Raw genomic sequence first — 24,682 nt, 5'->3', positions numbered from 1 at the left:
CAAAATGATTACAGTGTGATATTTGTGCAGATCTGTGAGAAATAAAGATTTTTTTTCAGTCTGTAGAAAAGTCAGGACAAAACTTAAAGGTGCCATATGTAAGAATGTGGCCAAAAACGGGTACTACATTCAAATTCAAAATACCGAGGTCTTTTAGGGTTTCGTTTTATGTGGTTGCTCTGCAGCTGAGACTCTACTGACTGTAATGATTGGTAGATGGCGGTAGGTGGCGCCACATGCCAAAACATGATTTCAAAACATAAACATGATTTGCAGTCTGCAAAAGATTCTTATTACATAATGCACTTCTTATCTAAAATGGCAATATTGTATATATGTAAATATTTGGTAATGGGATAAAGTAGTGTATACATTGAGTTGTGAGTAATCTATCTATCTATCTATCTATCTATCTATCTATCTATCTATCTATCTATCTAATTTCACACACATATTGTGCCTCCTGCGATATGAAAATTGCAGTACACCATATTGCGATTTTGATAAAAGTCCTTGAATGCAACTCCTATTCAGGTCATAGAATACTGTTCCGGCAACTGAACAACTGTATTGACAAATGTCAGACTCAGCTACATGTTTGTTGCTTCACAGTGAGCGATAGCAGGAGTCACGGCTGCTCAGTAACCCTTGATGAACCTGAACCCAACCCTAACTCTTTAACGAGATCAGCTGATGCCACCCATGATCAAACATCATTATTATTATTATGTTTGTTTCCCTTTTGCATTCTGGTGACAAACACCTGACGAGACAAAACCCCGCCCTCTGCTTTGATAGCATGATCTCATCATATCACTCGACTCCACCCTGCTCTGCGGGTTCAATCACAGAACTGGAAGGACGAGGTGTGATGTATTATCATAGGGGATTTTTGTGTGTGTGTGAGTGAGGAGCTGGGGCTCTTTGTCAGGCTGCTCCCTGTAGGTCGGGGACCAGAGGTGACCTTCGGAGATGAGAGTCCTTCCCTCGTGTGAAGTGTAAATGTGTCCCCAGCACAAAAGGGAAGCTTTTATCGCCGTCGTGAGTCACATCCGCTCTTTTGGTTCCGCTTCTCTGCTCCGAATTAGAAAAAAACAAGGCAATCAATCAGGACGGTCCACTTTCCTTCATGTGTGAAAAATGGCCTCTTTTGTTGTTTAATTCAAATGAGCTCCACAGGCCTGAAATACTTATGCATGCATCAGTGAGGATAGGGCTTATAAGAAGCCCTCAGAGCTCGGGGACAAGATGATTCATGATGTTATCACACACGCATGCATTTGAAAAGCACTCACAGTGAACTGATAAGTCTCCATTATTTAGGATAATTGGGAACGGAGGAAGTTTAGGTTCATGGATGTCGTGACGGAGGACATGAGGACGTGGTTGTTTTTCTTAAAGATGTTTTACTTCTCATCCCAGAGGATTCTTTGTAAACAGGTGACTAAGTCACTATGTTTTAGATAACTATGACCTGGATAAATAATAAATAAAATGTTCTGCCCCCAAATAAGCTTTAACCCTTAGAACAAAGAGCATTTAGACTGCTTTTCCCCCCCGATTACTATGTTAAAACGTACAGTATATATATACATATATATATGTATATATATACACATACATATATATATGTATATATATACACATATATATATATATGTATATATATACACATATATATATGTATATATATACATATATATATATATATATACATATATATATATATATATGTATATATATACACACATATATATATATATATATATATATACACACACATATATATATAATATATATAGCATGTAAAAAGGCTATGTAAAAAGGCTATATATATATATATATATATAGCCTATGAGAATGTGGACACCTGAACAAAAAGTACACAAAATGTTTAAAATCAGATTGAATTTGTGAGGTTTTGGAAATATGTTACAGTTCGCTTGGCTCGTTTTAATCAATAAAAATAAAAGAAAAACAGTCAATTTTGTGACTTCTGCACAATAATAGCTATACTTTATATCACTACTTAAAATTTTTATATAAAATGAATCATCACTTTGACTCAACAAACACATAAGAAGACAAAGAAACACATTTTTAAAAGCCTGAATAATACATGACCTGTAAACACACAGGATGTCCATATAAGGAGTTGTGTATTATTCCCACGGCAATTTATCATGGGCGCACCTGCGACACAGAAGGGTTAAGGTCCAGGCTATATTGGCAAAATTTTTATAAATTACCTATAAGTGTGTTTATATAACTGTATTTAAATGCTTTAATTTATATAATAAAAAGTTTGGTTTTCCCAAAACCAAAATATTTCAGATATATTTCATATTTTATATCAAGAAATTTTTGTTTTGTTTTTGAATTACGTCAATTAATTAACTATTTTAGTCAGGAGATGTTTTATCCTTACACCTACTCACAATTAAGAAAACAGTAGACATGAATCACAACTCATTTTCTAAACTATTAGTATAATAAAGTATATAATATGAAGTCACATTTGGTCAAGAATATCTTAAAAAAACTTGATAGAGTACAAAGACTCAAATATTCTGCTCTTTCCTCTAAAGTATTAAGAAACTGGGCTATGTTAAAACAGTAGATGTTGAATTATTAAATGTACACATTTCAATACAACAACAACCCACCTTGCAAGACTTTCTCGCCCTCTGTTGGACGTTTCTTATCACTACACCCAGCTCTGTGTGTGAGCACACAATCTGAAATCAAAAACATGTAAAAAGGGAAATGTTTGAAAATGTAAAACCAAAAAAAACTTAAACTTAGGAAGGTTGTTTTCAGTCATACCTCAGAACTTTCAGCCTGTTGCATCAGCAGAGACACATGTGACTGAATCAGTGATCAAACAGAGATTAAAAGTAATCGCGTCTGTTTGAACTGCTCACTCCGACTCCACTGCAGTGCTCGTCGTTTCATTTCTTATCACGTTTTCCTCCGGATGAACCTCGTCTGCTCATGTTGTCACTGAACATAATGAGATAGAAGAGTTTGTCACCTTTTCTTCATTTTACACTTGTATTGTCTCGTCAATGTGACATAAATTGCAGTTTATTTTAGGATTTTTTTTTGCCTTTTTTACTTACAAAGCCTTAAACTGGGGTTTCTCCTGAGGAGCCACCGTCATGCATGTTCTAGATGTTTCTCTGCTCAAACACACCTGATTCAAACGGTCAGCTCGTCAGTCAGCTCTGCTGAAGCCTGACAGGAGGGAGAAACCTTCAATGGTGCCTTCAGGACATATCAACATTTTCGAAGCTGAAATCATCACACATTTGGTTTTTATTTTAATGGAAAAAGCCAACTTTAACTAATCAAATTGATTATCAAAAAACGGCAATAAATGTCGTAATTACGTGACCAAACAATGAATTGTTGCAGTCCAATCAAACAATGGAAACGACGCTGAAGTTACTCTCCGATTCAACACTTAAGGGGTAAGTTATAAGGAAATTAACTTAATTTTAGACATGTAAGGTAAAACATTAACCTTGCATGACACCCACTGTTATATTTGTGAAACTTGTAATTTATTTGTGAAACTGCTAAAGGGGAGATTAGACCTAGACCTCGTTAGACCAGGTCTGGATCAAAAGCCACTGTACCTAGACTTCTGAAATGTGGACTAGATTAATCTACAGACCCTGAAGATTCATAAAAACACAATCTTGGATTTGGGAAACCTGTATTCTATTTGTGAAAATGCAATAAAGGCACATTTCACTGTGGTTTTTTTTCAGCATATAGACCTCACCAGACCAGGTCCTGGTCCAAAAACACTGTACATAGACTTCTCAAATCTGGAATAGATTACCCTACAGACTGTGAATATTCATAAAATGCACTGCCCTAACCCCTTACTATAACCTTAACCATAACCAGTTTAAATCAGTAATGAGGTTCTGATCCTGACAAGGTCAGTGTTTATTGCCTGAAAAGGCCCTAAAGAGGTAATAAATACAAAAACACACACAATGTTAATATCAGCATTCACTCCGTTTCATGTGAAAACAAAAACCAAGAGCCACTTTGAGGTAATTCCGTTTAAAAATAACAGTACAAAAGGCTTCCAGTATGTTTTCCAGACAGTTTGGTAATAATTACAGTTGCAGCATTCAAAAATAAAGACTTCATGAGTGGGTTGCTTTTAGGAAAATGTCAACCATCACTTCATCACAAAACCTGGCACAAGTGTTTCAACCGAACAGTGTGTGTGTGTGTGTGTGTGTGTGTGTTCTCTTGTTGGGACATTTTGTATTTCTTTTTTTCATTTTAGAAGCAGCAGATTCATCCTGAAAACATGCACATGTTCTTTTTAAAAAAAGGCTGATAATAAGGCATTTGAATATTCAGTATGTTGCTTTGGTTTGAAATGTAAATCCTCCAGAGGAGTGAGTGTCAGTGAACGTACCGTGTCTGTCTCTCTTCGTTCTTTAAAATTATTACATTAATAATCATCTACAGACCTTTTTTCTTTTCTTGTCAGTATAAAAAGGAAAACATTTACATTTCATTCACTTCCATGGAGTTTGGAGAGGCATCAGGGTGACGGTGATCGTAAAATCTACTCTACCGTGTAACAGTGTTGGTCAGAGCGAGGTGACCGGCACCTCCCATCTCTGCTCAGTAGCTGAACATCTGCTGCGCGGTGCTGTTCTGGTTCTGGCCGGGTCGACCAGGGTCCTGGACCTGGTTCTGGACCTCCTGACCCTCACTCTGAGTTCCCTCCACCACGGGGACCACCTGGCTGCCCTCGGCCGCGGGTACGGGCCTCCAGGCCAGAGTGGGCGCCTCCAGCTGGTGACTCATGGGGTTGACCAGAGCGGTGAGGTTGATGAAGTGGGCGACGGACTGAGGCGCCGCACCGCCGCCGCCGGGGCCCACCGTCTCCGGGACGAGCTCGGCGGGCCGGTTGTGGAGCATGGCGGAGCCGCTGACCGTGTCGAAGGTGACGGTGAGGATGGAGTTGTCCAGCGTGAGCGGCCGGTCGCTGGACGTCAGGTGACCCACGGCTACGGGCTGCAGGCTGGTGAACTGGGTGGGGGCGTGGCTCGTGATGGGCGTGACGGTGATGTTGGTCAGGCCCACCGAGTTGTTGGCTGAGGTCGCGGACTGAGCGCTGGGGTCGGCGAGAACAACGACCTGAAAGAAAAACGCCACAATGAGAATCTGCTGATTTCATATTAAATTAAATTAAATGTATTGGTAAATATAAATGTTACACACAAGGTTAGGTGTTTCTAATCTGGTTTCAAATCTCTTCTTCTGTGTTCACATACTCTGACCACTTTATTATGTAAACCTAATCAACAAATATCTCATCAGTCAATCACAAGGCAGCACCTCAGGGCATTTAGACAAGATTCATCGGTTTGAAGTTTTTTTCATAATTAAAACAAGATTTCTGAATGTTTTAGCTTCTGAAATATTAATATTTTCTTTGTTTCTTTCCTCCACATAACAAAGAAATCGTTGAAACTGAATCATTTCAGTTTGTGGACAGAACAAGACATTAGAGAACATTGACATTTCCAGGTTTGACAAACACTGATCAACGTTTTTGTTGTTTTCTGACGTGTTATGGACCAAACGATTATGAAAATAATCATAATAAGCTCTAAATGTCAACTATGTTATGAGTTCAAATGGAAGCACACATGCAGTATTATATGTTGAATGCTTGAATGAGCGAAAAATGAGAGACATCACATTAGTTTGACTGTAAATCAGAAATAAAAACATGGGTTTTAAACATTAGTTTTAATATGTAAAATCCTTAATTAAGTAATAATTCACTTAACCTATTACGTATTTTTAAATGTCAAGCCATTTGCTCAAGTTTGCCAGAGGATATATACACATTTTGTTAAAATAATTGAACTTAAATTGTATATTTTTACAGCAGTTTTTGGGAAGGTCACATTTTCTGCAACGAGGAACAAATTTGTCAGTTTTTTTTCAAAATAAATGTTTCTGCCCATTATTGACCCATCTCAGGGCCTAATAATAACTACAATCAAATTCTCCTTGAAATGTGTTTTCTGTAAATGACTGTAATGTTTGTAGAGTCATGTAAACATAATCGCCTTTAATGGGTTAAAATCATATTTGATATGTATATTTCAGACTGACATATTTTTAAAGGATTTACTCATATCTATATAATATTAAGGTGACATTTTCTGCCACAAGGAACAACATACTGAGGATATTAAAGGAAATCTTCAGGGTTAATTAGATTTACACCTTGTATTTCTTAATTACCCTCTTTTTATTTTATTTTATGAATGTCCAACAGTCACTGAATCGTGAATTCCGAGCAACTGAATTAACCCAGAGCCAAATCATTGTTGCTTCTGTGAAATTTTTATTTATTTTTATTTATTCTGCTTTCCATCAGCAAAGTGCAGAAGTGTCAGCTTCTTTCAGGGAGTATTTGGCTCACTTTTAACCAGGACACCTGCTGTCTTTTTTGAAAACAAACAGACGTTAGAAATGTTAATATAACAAGGATCTGTGTGTTTGTGTGTGTTTTCTGTTAAATGTGTCGTTACCTGCTGGATGCTCTGCACAGCAGAGCTCGTCTCCATTTCTTCGCCGACGATGACGGTGTTGAACTCCGGCATCGTATCGTGCCTCTGCTCGGCGTAATCGAGAAATTCATCGGACTCTGAGAGCTCCGGCTCAACCGGAACCCTCTGCCTCTTTCTGGAGCGTCGGAGCGGTCGGCTGGGCCTCTCTTGACACGTGCCGTCTTTTTCCAGAGTGGGCTGAGGGGGGGAGGAAGTTAATTCATTTAGAAATGATGAATGAAACCAGGCTTCAGTCAGCTCAGATTCAGGTTTACAGTGTTGTTTCCTGTGGGATCTCTGTGTTTTTCCCTTTGCCATCTTCTCTATGATGTATCACTGTTGTATCCTGCTCAAAATTCAGACCCTGTAGTTCTGCCCTGGTCTCTGATTGGCTGGGAGTGTTAGAAGAGCATAAAGAAGAAGTCAAACCTGCACAATGCTGACAGAAGAATCATTGATCGTCGTTTCCTGAATATCATCAAACTCATCCATCCTCGAGGACACCATCTAGAAGGCAAACAACAGTTTGAGAACAGCTACTTGGCCCGATTGATAAAACTCATGTTCAGTTTCCCCCGACAGGAGTCACCTCAGGGTGTTTGCGCCGCAGGTGTCGGTTCATGGACGCGCGAGTGGACACCTTGGTGCCGCAGAGGTCGCACGACTGGGCCTCCACCTTCTCGTGGGTCAGGTGGACGTGCTTCTGCAGCATGTACTCCGTCAGGTACTTCTTGTCGCAGGTGGCGCATGTCCACGTCTTACCCACTGTGGTGACAAAGAGGGAAGTGGGGTATGATAGGGGGGGTTAGGGTTTGTACGTTTACAGAGGCCTAAAACTTAAACCGAGCCTAAAAAAAGGCAGCAAAGAGTCTGAAACCTGTATTCTACTGAATGGCCATTAGAGGGCGACTCCTCTGGTTGCAAAAGGGAGGTTTTTTTTGTAAATTAAGGATGATAAAGCACATATATATAAACATGTGTATAATAGAAACCTGGTTGCAGGTTTAGTGGGAAAAACTCTCCAAATATGTTTTCTTCTGCTGTTAAAAGAACAACATGGAGCTTAAACGCTTCAAACCAGCACCCCACAAACCAACAGGTGCCGTCACGGTGGTTTGAGCGTGACTTTAATTTGTTCATTTGTGAAGTTTATCCCCTCGAGGTTTCCTGAAACTTGCCTGTGTGGATGAGCTTGTGCGTCTCCAAAGTCGTCCGCTCGCTGAACGTCTTTCCGCACAGCTCGCACATGAAGTCCTTCACACCTGCAGATACGAGAGAGAGAGAGAGAAGATGCATGAAATATTCAGTCTGTCTACTGTGCTTTGACTGGTACATGCATAATAAATCTGTAAAGGCCTCTCCATTCTGTTTCATGTCTACAGAGAATTTACATTTAAGCCTGATTTATAGTCCTTTTCTCACCACTTTTGATAAATGATAACACTTAACTCTGTGGCGCGTGACTTTTAAATATAAACAAATAGTTTCAAGCTGGTGTTAAATGAGTTTACACAATGCTGACTAAGCCTCCGCACACAGGAAGTGATTCCTTTTATATCAAAGACAGACACAGAAGAGACGGCAACATTGCACAGCGACAAATTGAGAAGTCGACAAGTGAATTATTCTGCTCAAAACCCAATTGTCCAACAAGGCTTCTTGTGCCAGGCCGTCATTGCGCTGCTGGTGTATACACACAAGCGCTCCCTCAGTCAGGTCTGATAGTATATGCACCACACTTTTGTCAGTGCTTCTGGTTACAAGACCGATTCTTCTTGGTGTGCGACATAATGAGAAAGTGTAGTGACTTTAGCGATCTATAAAGCAAGTTGCGTGTCTGTCTGTGTGTGTGTGTCTGTGACGGGCATATCTCGCAGACCGTTAGTCAGATCGCCCTAAAACTTTGGATTTGGGTTGAGCATGGCCCGATGGTGTGCATCCCCATTTTTTTGGAGTCATTTTAATTTTCACTGATTTATCACGCTACACCAGGCAGGCAGCGGCTCATCAGCAGTAGCTGTGCTGTCTGGAGCGGGGAGGTGGGTGTGAAGAGGCTGTCCTCAAGGGTGGGTGAGACATTTTCACACGGTTCACCGCAGAACATGGCATTATACTGAAACGACGAAGTCGGTGTACATTCACCAAAACTCAAGCACATTAGCATTAGCACGCTACTATTTTGCAGCTAACTTGGCGAACCTGTTTGCAAAGGTAAGCTAGCGAGGCTGTAATTAGCACTAGCGTAGGGCTTACATAATACAAACCCTGTCAATTTAAAAAATAAAATAAAAATTCGATTAGCATTAGTGTAGCTAGCTCTTTCAGAGGTTGCACAGTGTTTGTTTGCATCTGCACTTCCATTTATACTAAAATTAGAGTTGTCGAGATTCCATGAGTTCAGTTCCACTCTATCATGACAAATTTTGACTGCACAGTGTTTATGCAAACTGTCACGGTCGTGGCTGAACGACAACATTTACATCGCGCAGACGTCGGCATTCTCGGTCCATTTCCGCTTACCTGTGTGCCTCTTGTAATGCTTCAGCATGTTGACCTTCTGGGCAAACTTGCGGTTGCACGCCTTGCACTCGTACTCTTTGATGCCCTTGTGAAGCTTCATGTGATGCCTCAGAGCGTGTTTGGTCTTCATGCCTGCACAGGAAAAAAACACCAACTTAAACTGGCGTCGGTCCAAACATCAGCCGCTCTATGTCGACTCTGTTGTTTACACGGTGGAACAAGAAAATAAGTCGTGCGGCGACTGATGCGGCGGTGAGAACCTCACCTTTCCCACACTCTGCACACAGAAAGTCCCGGATGTCGTCGTGGACCCTGAGGTGCTCCTTCAGCATGTCTTTCCTCGCGAATGATTTGTTACACTTGTCGCAGCTGTGGCTCTTTACACCTGAATGACCAAAAAACACAGTCTCATTAATGCAATACGTGTGTTTAAAGTTAACTTCTCTTCCTTTTTCTGTCCAATTTAGGTCAAAAATGTTTCCCTTGGAAAGTTATTCAAACGAACAAATTACAAATACACTTAAATCCTAATTGCATATATGTACATCGTATATAATCTGATAACAGAAGCAACGTGTGACCATTAATCTCAGAGTTTTGCTCACCAGTGTGGATGATCTTGTGTCTTTCCAGGTTGCCGATGCTGTTAAAGATTCGGCCACAGATCTCACATGGATGGATGTACCTTGGGGAAAGACGAGCAGATTTGACATAGGTCAGTTTTACTCTGACAAATAAACACTTTAACACTTTTCTCAGTACTTTAATGGAATAAAAAGAGGGATAATGGAGTCAAATGGATTGACTGCACAAAGAAAAGTGACGATTATCAGACGCTATCTATCAGAATTGGTCTCATACAGTAAAATCTCAAATGATCCATGAGACCTAAATATCATATTAAAGCTTTAATCATGAAAAACAAGTGTGACGTGTGGTTCACTGCATGATTTAATGCTTAAAGAAATGTAAAACAGGCACCAGTGATCCTCATGTGAAGGATTAAACTGCAGAAGATGAGTTATAAACGGCTCAGATGTTTAAAATTAGTAAAAAAAAAAAAAAAAGACTGATGAAGACGTGGCATCGAGCCATACGCGGTATAATCAGCACAGAATAGACTTGACATTGTTGCCTCCGTACTTATCTTGTGTTATTATCTCAGCCTTGACTCTACACTGCGAAACAAACGTGTGTGTGTGTGTGTGTGTGTGTGTGTGTGTGTTTCCCTCTCACTTCTGCACTGCGGGGTCGGGCAGCTGCTCTCTGTGGATGACCAAGTGGGCGTTGTACGTGGCTTTCAGGGCAAAGCGGCGGTTGCAGATGCCACAGCCGTAGCCTCGCTCTTTGTGCTGCTCCATGATGTGCTTCAGATACTCCTTCCCCTTTGCGAACGACAGCTGCAGACACAGAACGTTTGAGATATTAGTTGTATGTATCAGAGGACGTTAGATGTCTTTTGCCTCGCTGATTATTTAGCAGCCTTGACCTTGACCTGTGACGTTCTGCTGAGGAGTAAAGACAAAACATTAATATTCTATAACGTATTGCCTCTCCACTTCTCAGATAAAGCAATACAGGCCTCCTCCTCCTCCTCCTCCTCACCAGCACGAAGCTTACTTGACATTTCTTGCAGTTGTACTTGTGGCGCTCCGGATCGTCGATGTCGTCGTCTTCATCGTCCGTTTCGTCACTGCTGCCCGCCGAGATGCCGATCTTCTTGATGAAGCCCTCTCGCTCCTGCTCATCCATTAAGGCTATGTCCTGAAACACACACACACACAGACACACAAAAACTCTGAAGTTAGAAGCTAAGGTCCAGAGAATGTGTAGAAATACCAAGCGTGAACTGCCACTACCACTCTATCGTCATCTATCGGAGTGCGTTGATGGTATTTTAGTCTCATCCACAGTGTCGTAGAAGTTTGACTCTGAGCAGCATAACTTAGATTAAGATAAAATGTTCTGGAAATCATGGTGAGGACCTGACTGCGGCCTCAGCTGAGGCTCACACTCGGCTCACCGAGTACTTCCTCTTGTTTCTGGAACCCTTTTTGATACCGTTTATTAAAAATTCTCCTCCTTCACGTCCTGATAACCATTAATAAATAAAGTAAAAATAGCAGGCTACCCTGAAACCCATTCATCTGACCACTTTCTGTCTTTACTTCTTTCCTCTTGCACTCACTCTGCCTGACAACCGCTAGAAGTCAAGTGGAAGACGAAGCGCCGCCATAATCCAATCACTCAGCAGGGCAGCTCATTCGGCAAATCGATCCGTTTGGTGCCGTGCGAATAATGATTGATCGTCTTTATCACAGACGGACAACAGAATGTGACGAGGATTTCAACAAACGAGATATAAAAAAGTAGGTGAACCTAACCTATTTTTCAATGCCGACAAACTTGATTGAAAACGAAAGTGCACCTGGTGTGATGTTTTCATCCGCGTGTCATTGTGGTAAAAATGTGGTCCTGCAGACACGTACTGTACGTACTGTGGCAGGAAGCGCCGCAGAAAAGGTTTGGGCACGCGTGTGCAGGTGTTTGTGTGGGTGACAGTATTAGAACAGATCGTAAGATACAGTTATTGGGTGGTGCCTGAGTGGAGAACATTTTTTATTAAATCATAATTTGGTCAACCTACTTTACAAAGCCAGGATGTTATGCTTAAGCCTCATCCTCATATTTTTCTGTAAACACAGCCCTCCCAAAAACGACTTGAAGTATGCAGTACTGCATATGCCAGGCCTGTGTGTGGCGCTGTAACTGCTAGATAAATACACTAAAAATACAAAGAGGAAGACATTGAGCGTGCACAGTTTAAATTGACGTTAAATTAAGTATATATATATATAGAACAGAGATAGAATGAAGCCAGAAAAGGAAAAAATAAAAGTTACCATTAAGGAAATAGAGTCTAAACAAAAGAAGAAGAAAACTATGATGGTGAAGATAATCGCCAGTGAGGTGGGACGATGACATCATCATTACTTCATCATCATAAGTAGAGCTGCAACTAACGATTATTTTCGTAATCGATTAATCTGTCGATTGTTTTCTTGATGAATCGCCTGGAAATGACGATGTTCTTGAATGTTTTGTTTTGTCCACAAACCAAAATGATTCAGTTTTAATGATTTCTTTGTTATGTGGAGCAAAGAAACGAAGAAAATATTCACATTTAAGAAGCTAAAACAATCAGAAATCTTGTTTTAATCATGAAAAAAAGCTTCAAACCGATTATTGATTATCTAAATAGTTGGCGATTAATTTAGCAATTAATTTAGCAATCGATTAATAATCGATTCAGCTCTAAACATTAGTATTGTTTTTTTCTTTGTGTGTTTGTTTGTGTTTCCGCACTCGCTGCACTTGACCACTATGACCAGCAGAGGGTGCCAGAGGCCTGTTGCTTGAATGGGGGCCTGCCATGTCATGAACACACAAGCATGACATTTTGAGGCTTTTTCCACCTTCCTTGTTTTCCAAAAATAGCCTTTTGGGCTCTCAAAACATAAAGGGATAAAAAGCTGATACAGGCAGCACAAACATGGGTGATGTGTTGTCCTAAGCTAAGGATGGAGGATGAGTCTAAGCCAGGAGGCCTGTCGTGGACAAATAGCTGCTCTCTAAGATACAATCGTGGAGTAAATCCATCCAAGTAGTCACGATTGAGTTGGAGAAAATCGATTTTCCACTTCATATTGATCTAGAGAGGGAAGGCTGGGATGGTCATGTGCAGGAGGAGGGATAGTGATTATATTGGACAAAGGATGGTAAAGATTGAGCTGCTGGGTAAGAGGAAGAACATGAGGACAGACACAAGAAAGAGGACAAGATGGAGGCAGACGATCCCCTGCGGCGACCCCTGAAGGGAGAAGCCGAAAGAAGAAGATTGATCTTCATTTGAAAGATCTGCGATCGATTCATAAACCTAAGCTCAATCATTTATTTTATGCCATTTCCTCCTCATCATCCGCACAAAACCTTGCAAGACCATTGCGGTGATGCAAGAACTGGATGTGAGAGAGCTGTGTTCACAGCGCCCTCTGCTGGACAACATGGAAATGACTTCAAACTGTGTGATGTGCTTCAAGGCTTTTAGAAGTTACAGTTTGAAGAATCACCTGCAGCTGTACTGCAGTTCCACTGAAATATCTTTAAATGAATCAAATCCAGAGCTTGTGAATCAGGATTTAGGCAATCAGGACTCACCTTGAAGTGGACGTGTATGTGATCGCGAAGGACGTCCACGCGGAAGAACTTGCGGCCGCAGATCTCGCACGTGTACTTCTTATCGCCGTGCGTCAACAGGTGCTTGTTCATGTTGCTCCTGCAGGAGAACACCTGCGCACACACACACACACGCACACACGGGGGTCAGTAAACTTCACTGCACTAAATTGTGTGCAGAGTTATTTTCTCCTGCTGACAGAAGCACCGTGAACCTTCAGAGGCTCTGCTGCTCACCTTGCCACAGATGGGACAGGGAGACGGCTCCTTCCTGTACTTGGTCGCCTCCTCTCCGTTGGCCTCCAGCTCCTCTCGCTTCATGTGCTTTGGTCCTGTCCAGGAGGATTATGGGATTAGCTAACACACAGTGCTGTGATACAGTTATTATATTTTATTTAGCTTGATGCCGTTTTTTTTACACTTACAACTTGTACATTCGGCTATGAAGCGCTGCGGCTGTGCACGACGGTAACAAGTGACATCTAGTGGTGGGATTGCAGAATGCAACAAATAGCGATGCTTTTACCAAGAGTGTCAGGGAACGACGGTGACCTTTACATACCAGAGAGGATGTAAACACTCTCAAAAATCGCCATTCTGCATCTCTTTCTGCTCTTTCCTCGTTGTCCTGCATTGGTTTAAGATGTGGATGAAGCCCTTAAACCATCATTTGCACGGTAAACTTGGTCGCCATAAAGAAAACCCTTCACCTTGAGTACTAAATTAAAATACTTATTCTGAGGCTTTTCATTTGAAAGCATTTACACTTACACAAACATACTATATTCATTTTTTGACAATAGAGCTCCTTTGACAATGGTTTTCATCATAAAAGGGAAAATAGTGGATACCTGCTGTGCCCCAGAAGGCTAACACAGTTGGAGACAACCGAACAAGAGAGTATTTTACCAGATCCTCACGGTTCCAGAGAGACGTTGGAGGTGAATCACTGCTATGATTAAACGCACTCACAGCACAAACGCAAAAAGACGGAGCGTTGGGAACAAACACAAACACAAGCAACGGATTTCGTGGTTAAAGGTGCATTATGTAATAAATCTAAATCAATTGGCCATAAAATCCTCCTAATATGTCACAGAGACTCAGGAATAATGTTCATATAACAAACTGAACTCACCAACAACAACAGTACAGACAAAATATTTGCATTAAAAAAATATTTCGCAGACTACAAATCGTGTTTATGTTTTGAAATCATGTTTTGGCATGTGGCGCCACCTACCACCGTCTACCAATCATTGCAGTTAGTAGAGTCTCAGCTGCCGAGCAACAACGGGTTGCCAGTTATGTCCGAAAACTAAACCTTAAAGACCTCTGTATTTTGAATGTGAATGTACTCACCGTTTTTGGCCACATTCTTACATATGGCACCTTTAATCATCGGTAAATAACGGACTCGTGTCACCTGACACCCGGAGCTCTACAGACTCTCCTAAACGTTAAAAACTTGGACCTCGCGCGGCTGACTCACCTACGCCGTGCCTCCTGTGGTGCTCCTGCATGACGTCCTTGCGGTAGAACATCTTGTTGCAGATTTCGCAGGAGTAGAGCTTCTCGCCGTGCTTCTTCTTGTGCTTGGAGAGGTTGCTGTTGGTGGAGAAGAACCGCGAGCAGATGTCGCACTGGAACGTCTTGTCATCTGGAGAGAGAGAGAGAGAAACCAAACGATTGTATAACTTCAACTTGTTTCACAATATAGGTAACAGGTCGGTGGTTGCTGCTACCTGTCCGACAGTTGTGGAACTTTAAGGCATTTTCCAGGCGAAAGGATTTCTCACATGTGTTGCATTTGTATTTGTAGTCGTGGTCAGGCTGCACAGAAGAAGAAGAAGACGTTAGAAAGAAGGAAAAAAAAAAACACAAACCCTGTATGTGACAGGTTGGTGCGTTACTCACCATGGTCTTGCTGTGCTTGTAAGAGATGTGCTGCTTCAGACTTTCTTTGCGACTGAACAACTTGTCACATTCGTCACACTTGAACAGTTTGTCACCTGGAAGGAGACACGATCAACACGACATTCATCCTCCAGCGAGTTTCTGCTTGGATTCTGTGATTTTGCACTCTCTTTATACTAAAACTACTTCACCAGCCATTCCCAAACTTAAGACCATGTTTGCTGACCGGTTGACACTGGGTACTCAGATTTCAAAACAAAGGTTCATTGGTGAATGGTTGACGGAGTAGAAGAAGCTTTAAATTTTGGGACGCATCATCAGTCGTGCTCCTCTAGATCTTAGGGTACCAGAGGAGGCCAGCTCCAGGGTGATCAGTCCTGAGCCTTCGTTAAAGCCAACATCAACACGAAGAAGCCTTTAAAAGGTCTTTAAAACACAGTTCCTACACATTTTCCATTTCAAAATTCCATACTTTTCCAGACTCAAAATTTCCAGACTTCTTGGAGGATTTTTCAGTCAATATTAAACACCTGAATACCAATTGTTAGATGCTTATTATGTAAATAAATGGTTTTAAATCCTTCAATCATTTTTTTCATGAAGCCAGCCCTTGGAAAACTCTGTCGCGGCCGACAATAGGTGGCTGGCTCGACAATACGGATGGAAAATAATAAATAAATGAGAATCGGTCAGTAACGGTAACCATGGTAAAGCGACACCGTTCTACAGCCAGCTTGATTAGTTTCATATCATCTACAGGTAGGCTATGTTGCGTTAGTAACTTGTTTCGATTAATATATTTAAAGGGATACTTCACCAATTTGAATGTGGCTTTGTATTGCTAGAATAGCAGTAGTATTTTTTTAGAAAATGTGCTTCCCTCCCTCAGTATTTCCCTGACTTGTAAAAAAATCTGTTTTCCCTTGTCCAAATGTGCCCTACTGTGAGTCAAATGACGCGTTCTGCATCACAGTAGGGCAAATTTTGAAAATGGAAAACAGATCTTTTTACAACTCAGTGAGTGAGGGAAGCACATTTTCTAAAAAATACTACTGCTATTCTAGCAATACAAAGCCACATTCAAATCGGGGAAGTATCCCTTTAATTTTAGAAAGTGAGATAATAGTCTGGAAACAACACTAGCATTTTTTCCATACTTTTCCCCCCCTTTTCCATACTTATGCAGACCTGGAAATAACTCAAATTAAACTCCATACTTTTCCATGTCGGTAGGAACACTGTTAAAAAGCCTTTTCACTTGCATTTCCTCTTATCGATAACTAGAGAGAGGCGTTAATTGTGCAGATCAACAAATAATATTTTTCTGACCTAGTTTAGCAGGTGTCACCTCAGATAAAAAGAAAAATAACATAATTTAAATGCCATGGCTTTGTTTTGTTTTATTCCTGATATAAGTAGTTCTTTAAATCTACCACGCATTTTTTTAACAACAATTTAATTACCTTTCTAATGACCTCTCACGGCCCACACTTTGGGAATCGCTGATCTACACATTCGCAAATATCACTTTATCGTCCACATCGAGACAAAAACAACCATTCACTCTCACGTTCATTCACACCCATGGTTAATTCAGAGTTTCCACCTCTGCATGTTTGTGGACAGTGGGAGGAAACTGGAGAACCCGTGTTGTTACTAAATGATTCCTCGTTGTGGCGCTTATCACAAGATGTTAACTTACACTTGACCAGCATCATATGTTCTTCAGTTAGACACAATGATGTATCGTGATATGATTGTAAGGAGGCTGCGGTGTGTCGTTCCACTTGTTTTTTTTTTTTTTTTAAACATACCGTGAGATCTGATGTGTCTGTTGAGGTTGCTGCTGTTCTGGAAGACCTTGCTGCAGAGGGAGCAGCGGTAAACCCTCTTGTGCTCTCTGACTTTGTGTCTCTTGAGGACGGGCTCGGTCGCCGCAGCGCTAGGTGATGCTGATGCTGCTGCCGATGCAGGCTCTGACGTCTGCACCGAGGGCTTGATATCTGCTCACGTGAGGAATCCAAAGTCAGGAATTTTTTACTATCTCACGATTCGATTCCGATTTCAAAATCGATTCAAAACGATTAGATTCATAATGATTTCTGCTTCAATCTATAGGTGTGCAAAGGATAACCTCCTAGAGTCTGCTTTGCAAGACAGAAGGACAAATGCAGACATTGAAGTGTCTTTTTCAGATGTATGCTTCGATGGAATTGTTGCATTAATGCAATATCACATACTACATAAGTAACAAAAGTAAAAGTGCCTCTTTATATATAAAAAAATAAAATCTGGGACATTTTACATCGATTCTGAATTGTAGTCAATGAGATCGATTCTTTGGCACACCCCTAGAATTAAGGTCCTAAGTCCCATATAATAATATTTACATGCGAGTTGCAGGTATTTGTTCATAAAACCTGCTTCAAACAATTCAGGTCGTTTTTTTTCCCACAATGCCATTCAGTAAAAGTCAAAATCTGTATGAAGCCGTCAGCTGAAGATGATGTAATACCCAGCACCTGTACAGCGTCAGAGTGACAGTGATGACACCTCTCACCTTTGTTTTTGCTCATAGTGGCTGAGGCTCCAGGCCTGCGTCCCTTGGTTCTCCTCCCCGCTCGACTCTGTCCTCTCTTGGGGACCGGCTGACGCACGGGAGCGGTGCAGCCGCCATCCTCCTCCTCCTGCTCCACCTCAAATGGGGCGAGCGTGTTCTCTTGTGGCTCGACTGGAGGCAAACTGACCGTCTTCATCTCGTCGAGGTGACTCAGCATGTTGCCTGAGATGGACAGAAGGAGTCAGGATTAACCATGACACGGCATAAATAAAAAAACAACTCAAATCAGGAAGGAAGATCAGATATTTGTAAGACACACGGTCACTCTGAGCGTTACCTGTGTTTGCCTCTTCGTCCACTGTGGGTACATGAGCTCGGATTGTCTCAGAGGTCTCCATCTTAGACGCATCTGAGGAGAAGAGGGAAAAAACGATATTAAAAGACATTGGGAATGCAATCACAGACGTTTAAAGACGAGATCACTTGAATAGAAAAGTCTGTAATGTCATTAAAAGCTGAGTTTCTGTCATTTTATGCCGCTTCTTCAACAGTCGAACCAGGCAATATGTCAATTTTTTTCAACCGAGCACACTTGGTCTTTCAGTCAGTCATTCCAGGACTTCATAATTTATGATCTTATTCAAAGTCTTGAATAAAAATATGAATGAAAACTACAATTAAAAACCAAACAAACAAAAAAATGATTATTAAAATGTAATGTTGACGGATTTCTGTGTGTTTTAGCGTCACTTTAAGACAATAACGTCCGTCTCTGCTTTCAAATCTCAACTCAAATCGTACTTTTCTGTGGTTTTTATTTGATCTTAAGATTTGTCTGTTTGATAGATCTTCTTAAAGTGACATTTAAGTGTTTGAAAGGCACTTACAAATAAAAGGTTTTATTATTTATTATTATAAAGCCCCATACCTGCACATTTATTTATTTTGTCAATTTGTTTTGCCATATTTGCCAATATTTTCAACAGGTGAAGTTTGAGCAAACCACCACATTTTGAGGCAAACTCACCAATATTTTATGTCTGTATCAGATGTTACTTGACTACTTTTACTTTAGTTTTTATTTCATCATTAAAAGTAAAGTTAGGGAGCATCTACCTGGTGGAGGAGGTGGAGGAAGTGGAGGTTTCAGCACCGTCTTTTCCATCTTCTTGGCGTAGAAAGCTCCGTACCAGACCCTCAGCTCTGTTCCCGGAAGCAGATCCTGGGGAAACAGACAGCAGAGGTGAACCAGAACCAGAACCAGAACCAGAACCAGAACCAGAACCAGCCTCCTATCACAGGTTCAGGGGTTAGGTTCAGGACGGATCGTGCGAGTCACCTGGGAGGTGTTGAAGTACACGTCATCGTCATGCTGGTACGCCGTCAGGTTCTGGTGTTTGTGCTCCGTCGCAGGTCGCACCAGCATCATCCAGTTACAGTCTTCTTCGCTACTTGAGTCAAAACACACCACCACACTGTCCTTCTGGAAGATCTGCCAATTAGGAGGGAAGATTTTAATATAGCAAAAATTCAACAGTCACATCTGCGAGTAAACTTGACCAGGACTCATGAGTCTCCACCTTCAGAGGAAACGGGCCTTCCTTCTCCAGGTAAGGAGCTTTCTTTGCCTCAAAGGGGCCAAACCGGGTTCTTTTGAGCAGCTGCCGCAGGACAAACACGCCCTCCTGTCCGTCTGCCACCGCTCTGATCTCCAGGCTGTTCGGTAGAGACGACCTGAGCCCAGAAAAGGAAGAAAATGCAGCATTGTTTGATGTGAAACTGCAGTTAAATTCTTTTATATTGAGCATCTTTCATGATTAAATTTGGGAAATATTGATTGACATTTTCCACCAACATTTCATGTGGACGATAAAGCGGTAAACAATGGATGGATCAATGATAAAAAATCTGATCACACAGCTACCCATGATCATTTGCAAGACAATTTAAATAGAATTCATCAAATCTGGCCGGTGTGGGATGGAAAATCCAGGATGTCGATCACCTGCAGTGAGTCACAAAAACTCAATGGTGGTGTGTGTGTGTGTAAAGGCTCCAGAGGTCAGAGGTCAGTGTCTTGCAGGCTGAATGTCATTAGCAACGAGCTACCGCCGCGCTCACTCACCGAGCTCGGCTGAGGACGAAGGAGTCCTCGACAGTCACCAGCGGTCCCAGCTCAGGACACTCGGAGTCATGGTACTGACCACAGTCCTCGCACCCTGTGACACACACACACACACACATCACTGATCATATGACTGCAACTCATGATAATATTGCATTCGATTAAAAAATAAATAAATAAATAAAATGTGACACTTAATATAATGTTCAAAAAACATGCAACAATGAACAAAGTGAAAAACATGCATCACATAATGAGATCGTAATTACAGACACTATTTTCAACTCATTCACGTGAAATATTAGCAACGTGTTCCACTCTAATAATGCAATAGTGCAATAATATTATTGCAGTATATGTTGTATATAACGCCGTATAATATACCTAACTGTCCCTAACTGTCAACACTAACTGGTCTTTGGACATGTGGACAGACTAAAACGAAACATTATCACTAGCCTATAATGACAATTCAAATAATATCCCTAAACCTCCAGTTACTAAGCAAGTTCTCCCCTTTCAGAACCAGGTTTTGGTCTCTACTGGTCCTGACAAGGTCATTTTTTAATGCCAGAAAAGGTCCTTAAAGAGGTCACAGGTGGATTCATACTCACAGATGAACTCATCTGGTGTGTGCTCAGCCATTACTCCAACCTTTATGAATAAAAACAAAAATATTATTTTCTATCTTATATTGTATTATATATACACACACACATATATTATACCAGAATCATTACAGAGTGTGCATCCATAAAACGGAACTACTTTTTTGTGTCAATAAGAATTGAACTTGTGAGCAGACACACACACATTTAATCAATGACAGTTGAATGCACCACAGCTCCCTGATCAACACTCATGTATTGACCTGACAGCATGAACTGTGTTTATGAGGAGGCCAAACACACACACACACACCCTCTCACACACACACAGGCAGACGAAGCACAGTCCGGTATGAGTTAGGATCCAGGATTTGAATCGTTCCCAAAGTGTAGCCGGGTTTTACTCCGATCTACGAGGCTCCTCTTCACTGCACTGTAACAAAGAACAGTCGGCATGGCGGATGGACCGGAGACACAAACCCTCAGACCGGAGTCGATACTCTTCGGCGGGAGACACAGCGCGGAGGAGGCGACGTAGGAAGAGTCTGAGCGAACAGGACGACGCGGCTGCACCTCCACTACCACACTAAGCCGCCATGTTACACGAACGCGACGCGTATTTGGAGAAAAACACGTTACCTTTCTTGCAGGAGACTCTTCATTTAGCGAATCCTGACTCCGGGTTCCAATCCGCTCCAGAAACGGCGCAGGACCGGAAACGCGCCGCGCCGGGTGCATTATGGGAGCTGTAGGCACACGCTCGTCATACAGAGTAGCTTCTTCAAGCTGCAGTTAGGTTAAAATGTAATACTAGAAGATGATACTGACAAATACGAACATTTAGGAATGATATTTACGACTACATTGCTTTGTTTATTAAGTGTAATGAACACAGAGTTAATTTCCTTTTTCTTCTGAGCTCATTTTGTGTTAAATGCCTTCCAAAGTGCTTGTTATAGCCTAGATATTGTTTAAATGCTAATTTAAGTTTAAATCGCAATTATTCTCGATTTAGTCTTAGTTTCTGACAGATTTTATTACATAAATTGCTGTGAATTTGAACATGTTTTAAACAAAGCCACAATTAATCTTTCTATTATTATGAAAACAACACATATCTATCACTGCCATTTAAATGTAGTGAGGTAAATGTGCAATAGCTCCATCTGAACTGTATACATTACTATTACTGTTATTATAAATTAACTTACGGTACAGTAGCTTAGTGGGATATTGTTGTCCCTCCATGGTAATATGACAAAAATAAAACAGTATATCAACATGTAGAGATTTACTGTAATTACATAGTGACAGTGGCACCAAACTCTCAGTTATTCCGTCAACCTTTATTGCTGAAAATGAAAAAATAAAACGTCATATGCAATCCCTAAAAAGGTAGCCACATTCTGCAGCAAAAGTCGAGTCTGTCACTTTCTGTGCACAAAAACAGATGCGAAGTAGAGAAAACATCAGGAAGCAGTTTATTCATCACAGACAGCCCGACTATATTCACTGGATGCACAAAGTGGAGCCGCTGCTGGCACGAAGCTTTGCGAGGGAGCTCAGAAGCCCGACTGCGATCAAAACGAACCATAAACAAAGACGATGGAGCAGGTGAAGGAGACACAAAGACAATCCACACCTTATCTGCAGGAGATGGACAGGAAGTGTTTCTTTTTCCATGTACTTACTTACTCATAAAAAGTGAACAGATATGTGCATAGGCTTTTTGACAATAGACACTGCTGATAGCGCAGGGACACGGTGACAACGTATGAAAATACCAAAAAAAAAATTCAAATTACTCCTGAAGATCCCCTCACTTCTCTGATGGTGGAGTAACCAGCTGTCCATTATAACATCTTCAGAGTATCTGTGTAAGGCAATTCTGTCTGTCATTGTGCTGCCTCCATCATCTCAGCACATTTTAAATTACAGAGGAAACAGTAGAACAGGATGAATAGAGAGGGGGAAAATACAATCATTAGCTGGATAAAAAAAAAAAAAAAAAAAAAAAGCAACCGAAAAGTGTAATGAACACAGAGTTAATTTCCTTTTTCTTCTGAGCTCATTTTGTGTTAAATGCCTTCCAAAGTGCTTGTTATAGCCTAGATATTGTTTAAATGCTAATTTAAGTTTAAATCGCAATTATTCTCGATTTAGTCTTAGTTTCTGACAGATTTTATTACATAAATTGCTGTGAATTTGAACATGTTTTAAACAAAGCCACAATTAATCTTTCTATTATTATGAAAACAACACATATCTATCACTGCCATTTAAATGTAGTGAGGTAAATGTGCAATAGCTCCATCTGAACTGTATACATTACTATTACTGTTATTATAAATTAACTTACGGTACAGTAGCTTAGTGGGATATTGTTGTCCCTCCATGGTAATATGACAAAAATAAAACAGTATATCAACATGTAGAGATTTACTGTAATTACATAGTGACAGTGGCACCAAACTCTCAGTTATTCCGTCAACCTTTATTGCTGAAAATGAAAAAATAAAACGTCATATGCAATCCCTAAAAAGGTAGCCACATTCTGCAGCAAAAGTCGAGTCTGTCACTTTCTGTGCACAAAAACAGATGCGAAGTAGAGAAAACATCAGGAAGCAGTTTATTCATCACAGACAGCCCGACTATATTCACTGGATGCACAAAGTGGAGCCGCTGCTGGCACGAAGCTTTGCGAGGGAGCTCAGAAGCCCGACTGCGATCAAAACGAACCATAAACAAAGACGATGGAGCAGGTGAAGGAGACACAAAGACAATCCACACCTTATCTGCAGGAGATGGACAGGAAGTGTTTCTTTTTCCATGTACTTACTTACTCATAAAAAGTGAACAGATATGTGCATAGGCTTTTTGACAATAGACACTGCTGATAGCGCAGGGACACGGTGACAACGTATGAAAATACCAAAAAAAAAATTCAAATTACTCCTGAAGATCCCCTCACTTCTCTGATGGTGGAGTAACCAGCTGTCCATTATAACATCTTCAGAGTATCTGTGTAAGGCAATTCTGTCTGTCATTGTGCTGCCTCCATCATCTCAGCACATTTTAAATTACAGAGGAAACAGTAGAACAGGATGAATAGAGAGGGGGAAAATACAATCATTAGCTGGATAAAAAAAAAAAAAAAAAAAAAAAGCAACCGAAAACAATTTGGTTGCATGAAACGGGTTCACACTTTCTTATGAGATCAAAGCTACATAAAAAAAAAAAACTATTATAAAAGAATTAAAGAAAGATAGGGTTTCATTCTGATAAAATGCAGGATTGAAAAGAGCGTAGAATGATTTTCATTAGTGAGTGACGTGCCACAGTCTGGCCACGTGTGAAAATCACTGTTTTTTGTTTTGTTTTTTTAAATAAAAAGTTAATTCTGTTCCCTTTTGACACATTTCCAACCCTGCTGATCATTGTAGTGTACGGGGAGGAATCTTTCAGGAAGACGAAGAAGGAAGTTGCATATCATTTCAAAACACAGCAGACAGGAGTAAACATTAAATGCTCGTTTATGCGTGAAGTTCATGTTCGCCACAGTGTTACTGTTGTTTCAGTAGCTGGTGATGCACAATCACATGACCTCTGCACTCAGCCAATCATAACCATCTTTGTAAAAACACAGGCTTTGTGTTATTCTGGATACAATTTGTCGCAAAGCTTTTTATATATGCACATTGCATATAGCCATGTATTATCAATAAAAATGACAAGTATTTTAAGTTAATTGAAAATAAAATAAATGGATGCTTGATTTAAAATACTTATTTCATAGTCTTAGTGTCAATAAGTAGTCGGATCGCTTTCACCCGTCACAGAACCATCTTCTCCCTTTGGTGAATTCTTTCAACATGACTCAGACCTAAAGAAGATTCTCGGTCACACGAGTAGCTCCTGTCATTGCACTTTAAATAAAAACGGTCGTAAAACTGCAAATCATACAAATAACCACTCTGCTCTTCATCTTTGGTCCTGTTGGTTCACCGTAGGAAACTTTTTTTTACGGTTTGCAGCAGGGAGAGCTTAACCTTTATCCTCGTTGAGGTAAAGAGCGACAGCGTACACTAGCCCCTTCTGTCCATAACAA

General features: G+C 40.7%; 1 protein-coding gene across 1 annotated transcript; it reads right to left on the bottom strand.

Annotated features, from left to right (window-relative positions):
- Positions 1-4,443: 4,443 nt before the first annotated feature.
- Positions 4,444-21,312, bottom strand: prdm15 (PR domain containing 15; the record flags this gene model as incomplete). The annotated part of the gene is made up of 24 exons (XM_083910555.1): positions 4,444-5,178; positions 6,591-6,806; positions 7,038-7,115; positions 7,198-7,373; positions 7,787-7,870; positions 9,129-9,260; positions 9,394-9,513; positions 9,734-9,813; positions 10,365-10,528; positions 10,749-10,892; positions 13,347-13,478; positions 13,602-13,696; positions 14,857-15,024; positions 15,110-15,197; positions 15,282-15,376; positions 17,096-17,284; positions 17,842-18,063; positions 18,179-18,250; positions 18,958-19,063; positions 19,181-19,333; positions 19,422-19,575; positions 19,967-20,060; positions 20,581-20,620; positions 21,214-21,312. 24 exons carry the CDS (start codon positions 21,310-21,312, stop codon positions 4,660-4,662), a joined length of 3,420 nt encoding a protein of 1,139 aa, XP_083766681.1. The 3' UTR covers positions 4,444-4,659.
- Positions 21,313-24,682: the final 3,370 nt, after the last annotated feature.

Source organism: Microchirus variegatus (genome assembly GCF_963457635.1).
Source record: "Microchirus variegatus genome assembly, chromosome: 2".
In the NCBI taxonomy this organism is placed as follows: Eukaryota; Metazoa; Chordata; class Actinopteri; order Pleuronectiformes; family Soleidae; genus Microchirus; species Microchirus variegatus.
Note: the sequence above shows the minus strand (reverse complement) of the source record. Positions and strands in the feature narration are given on the sequence as shown.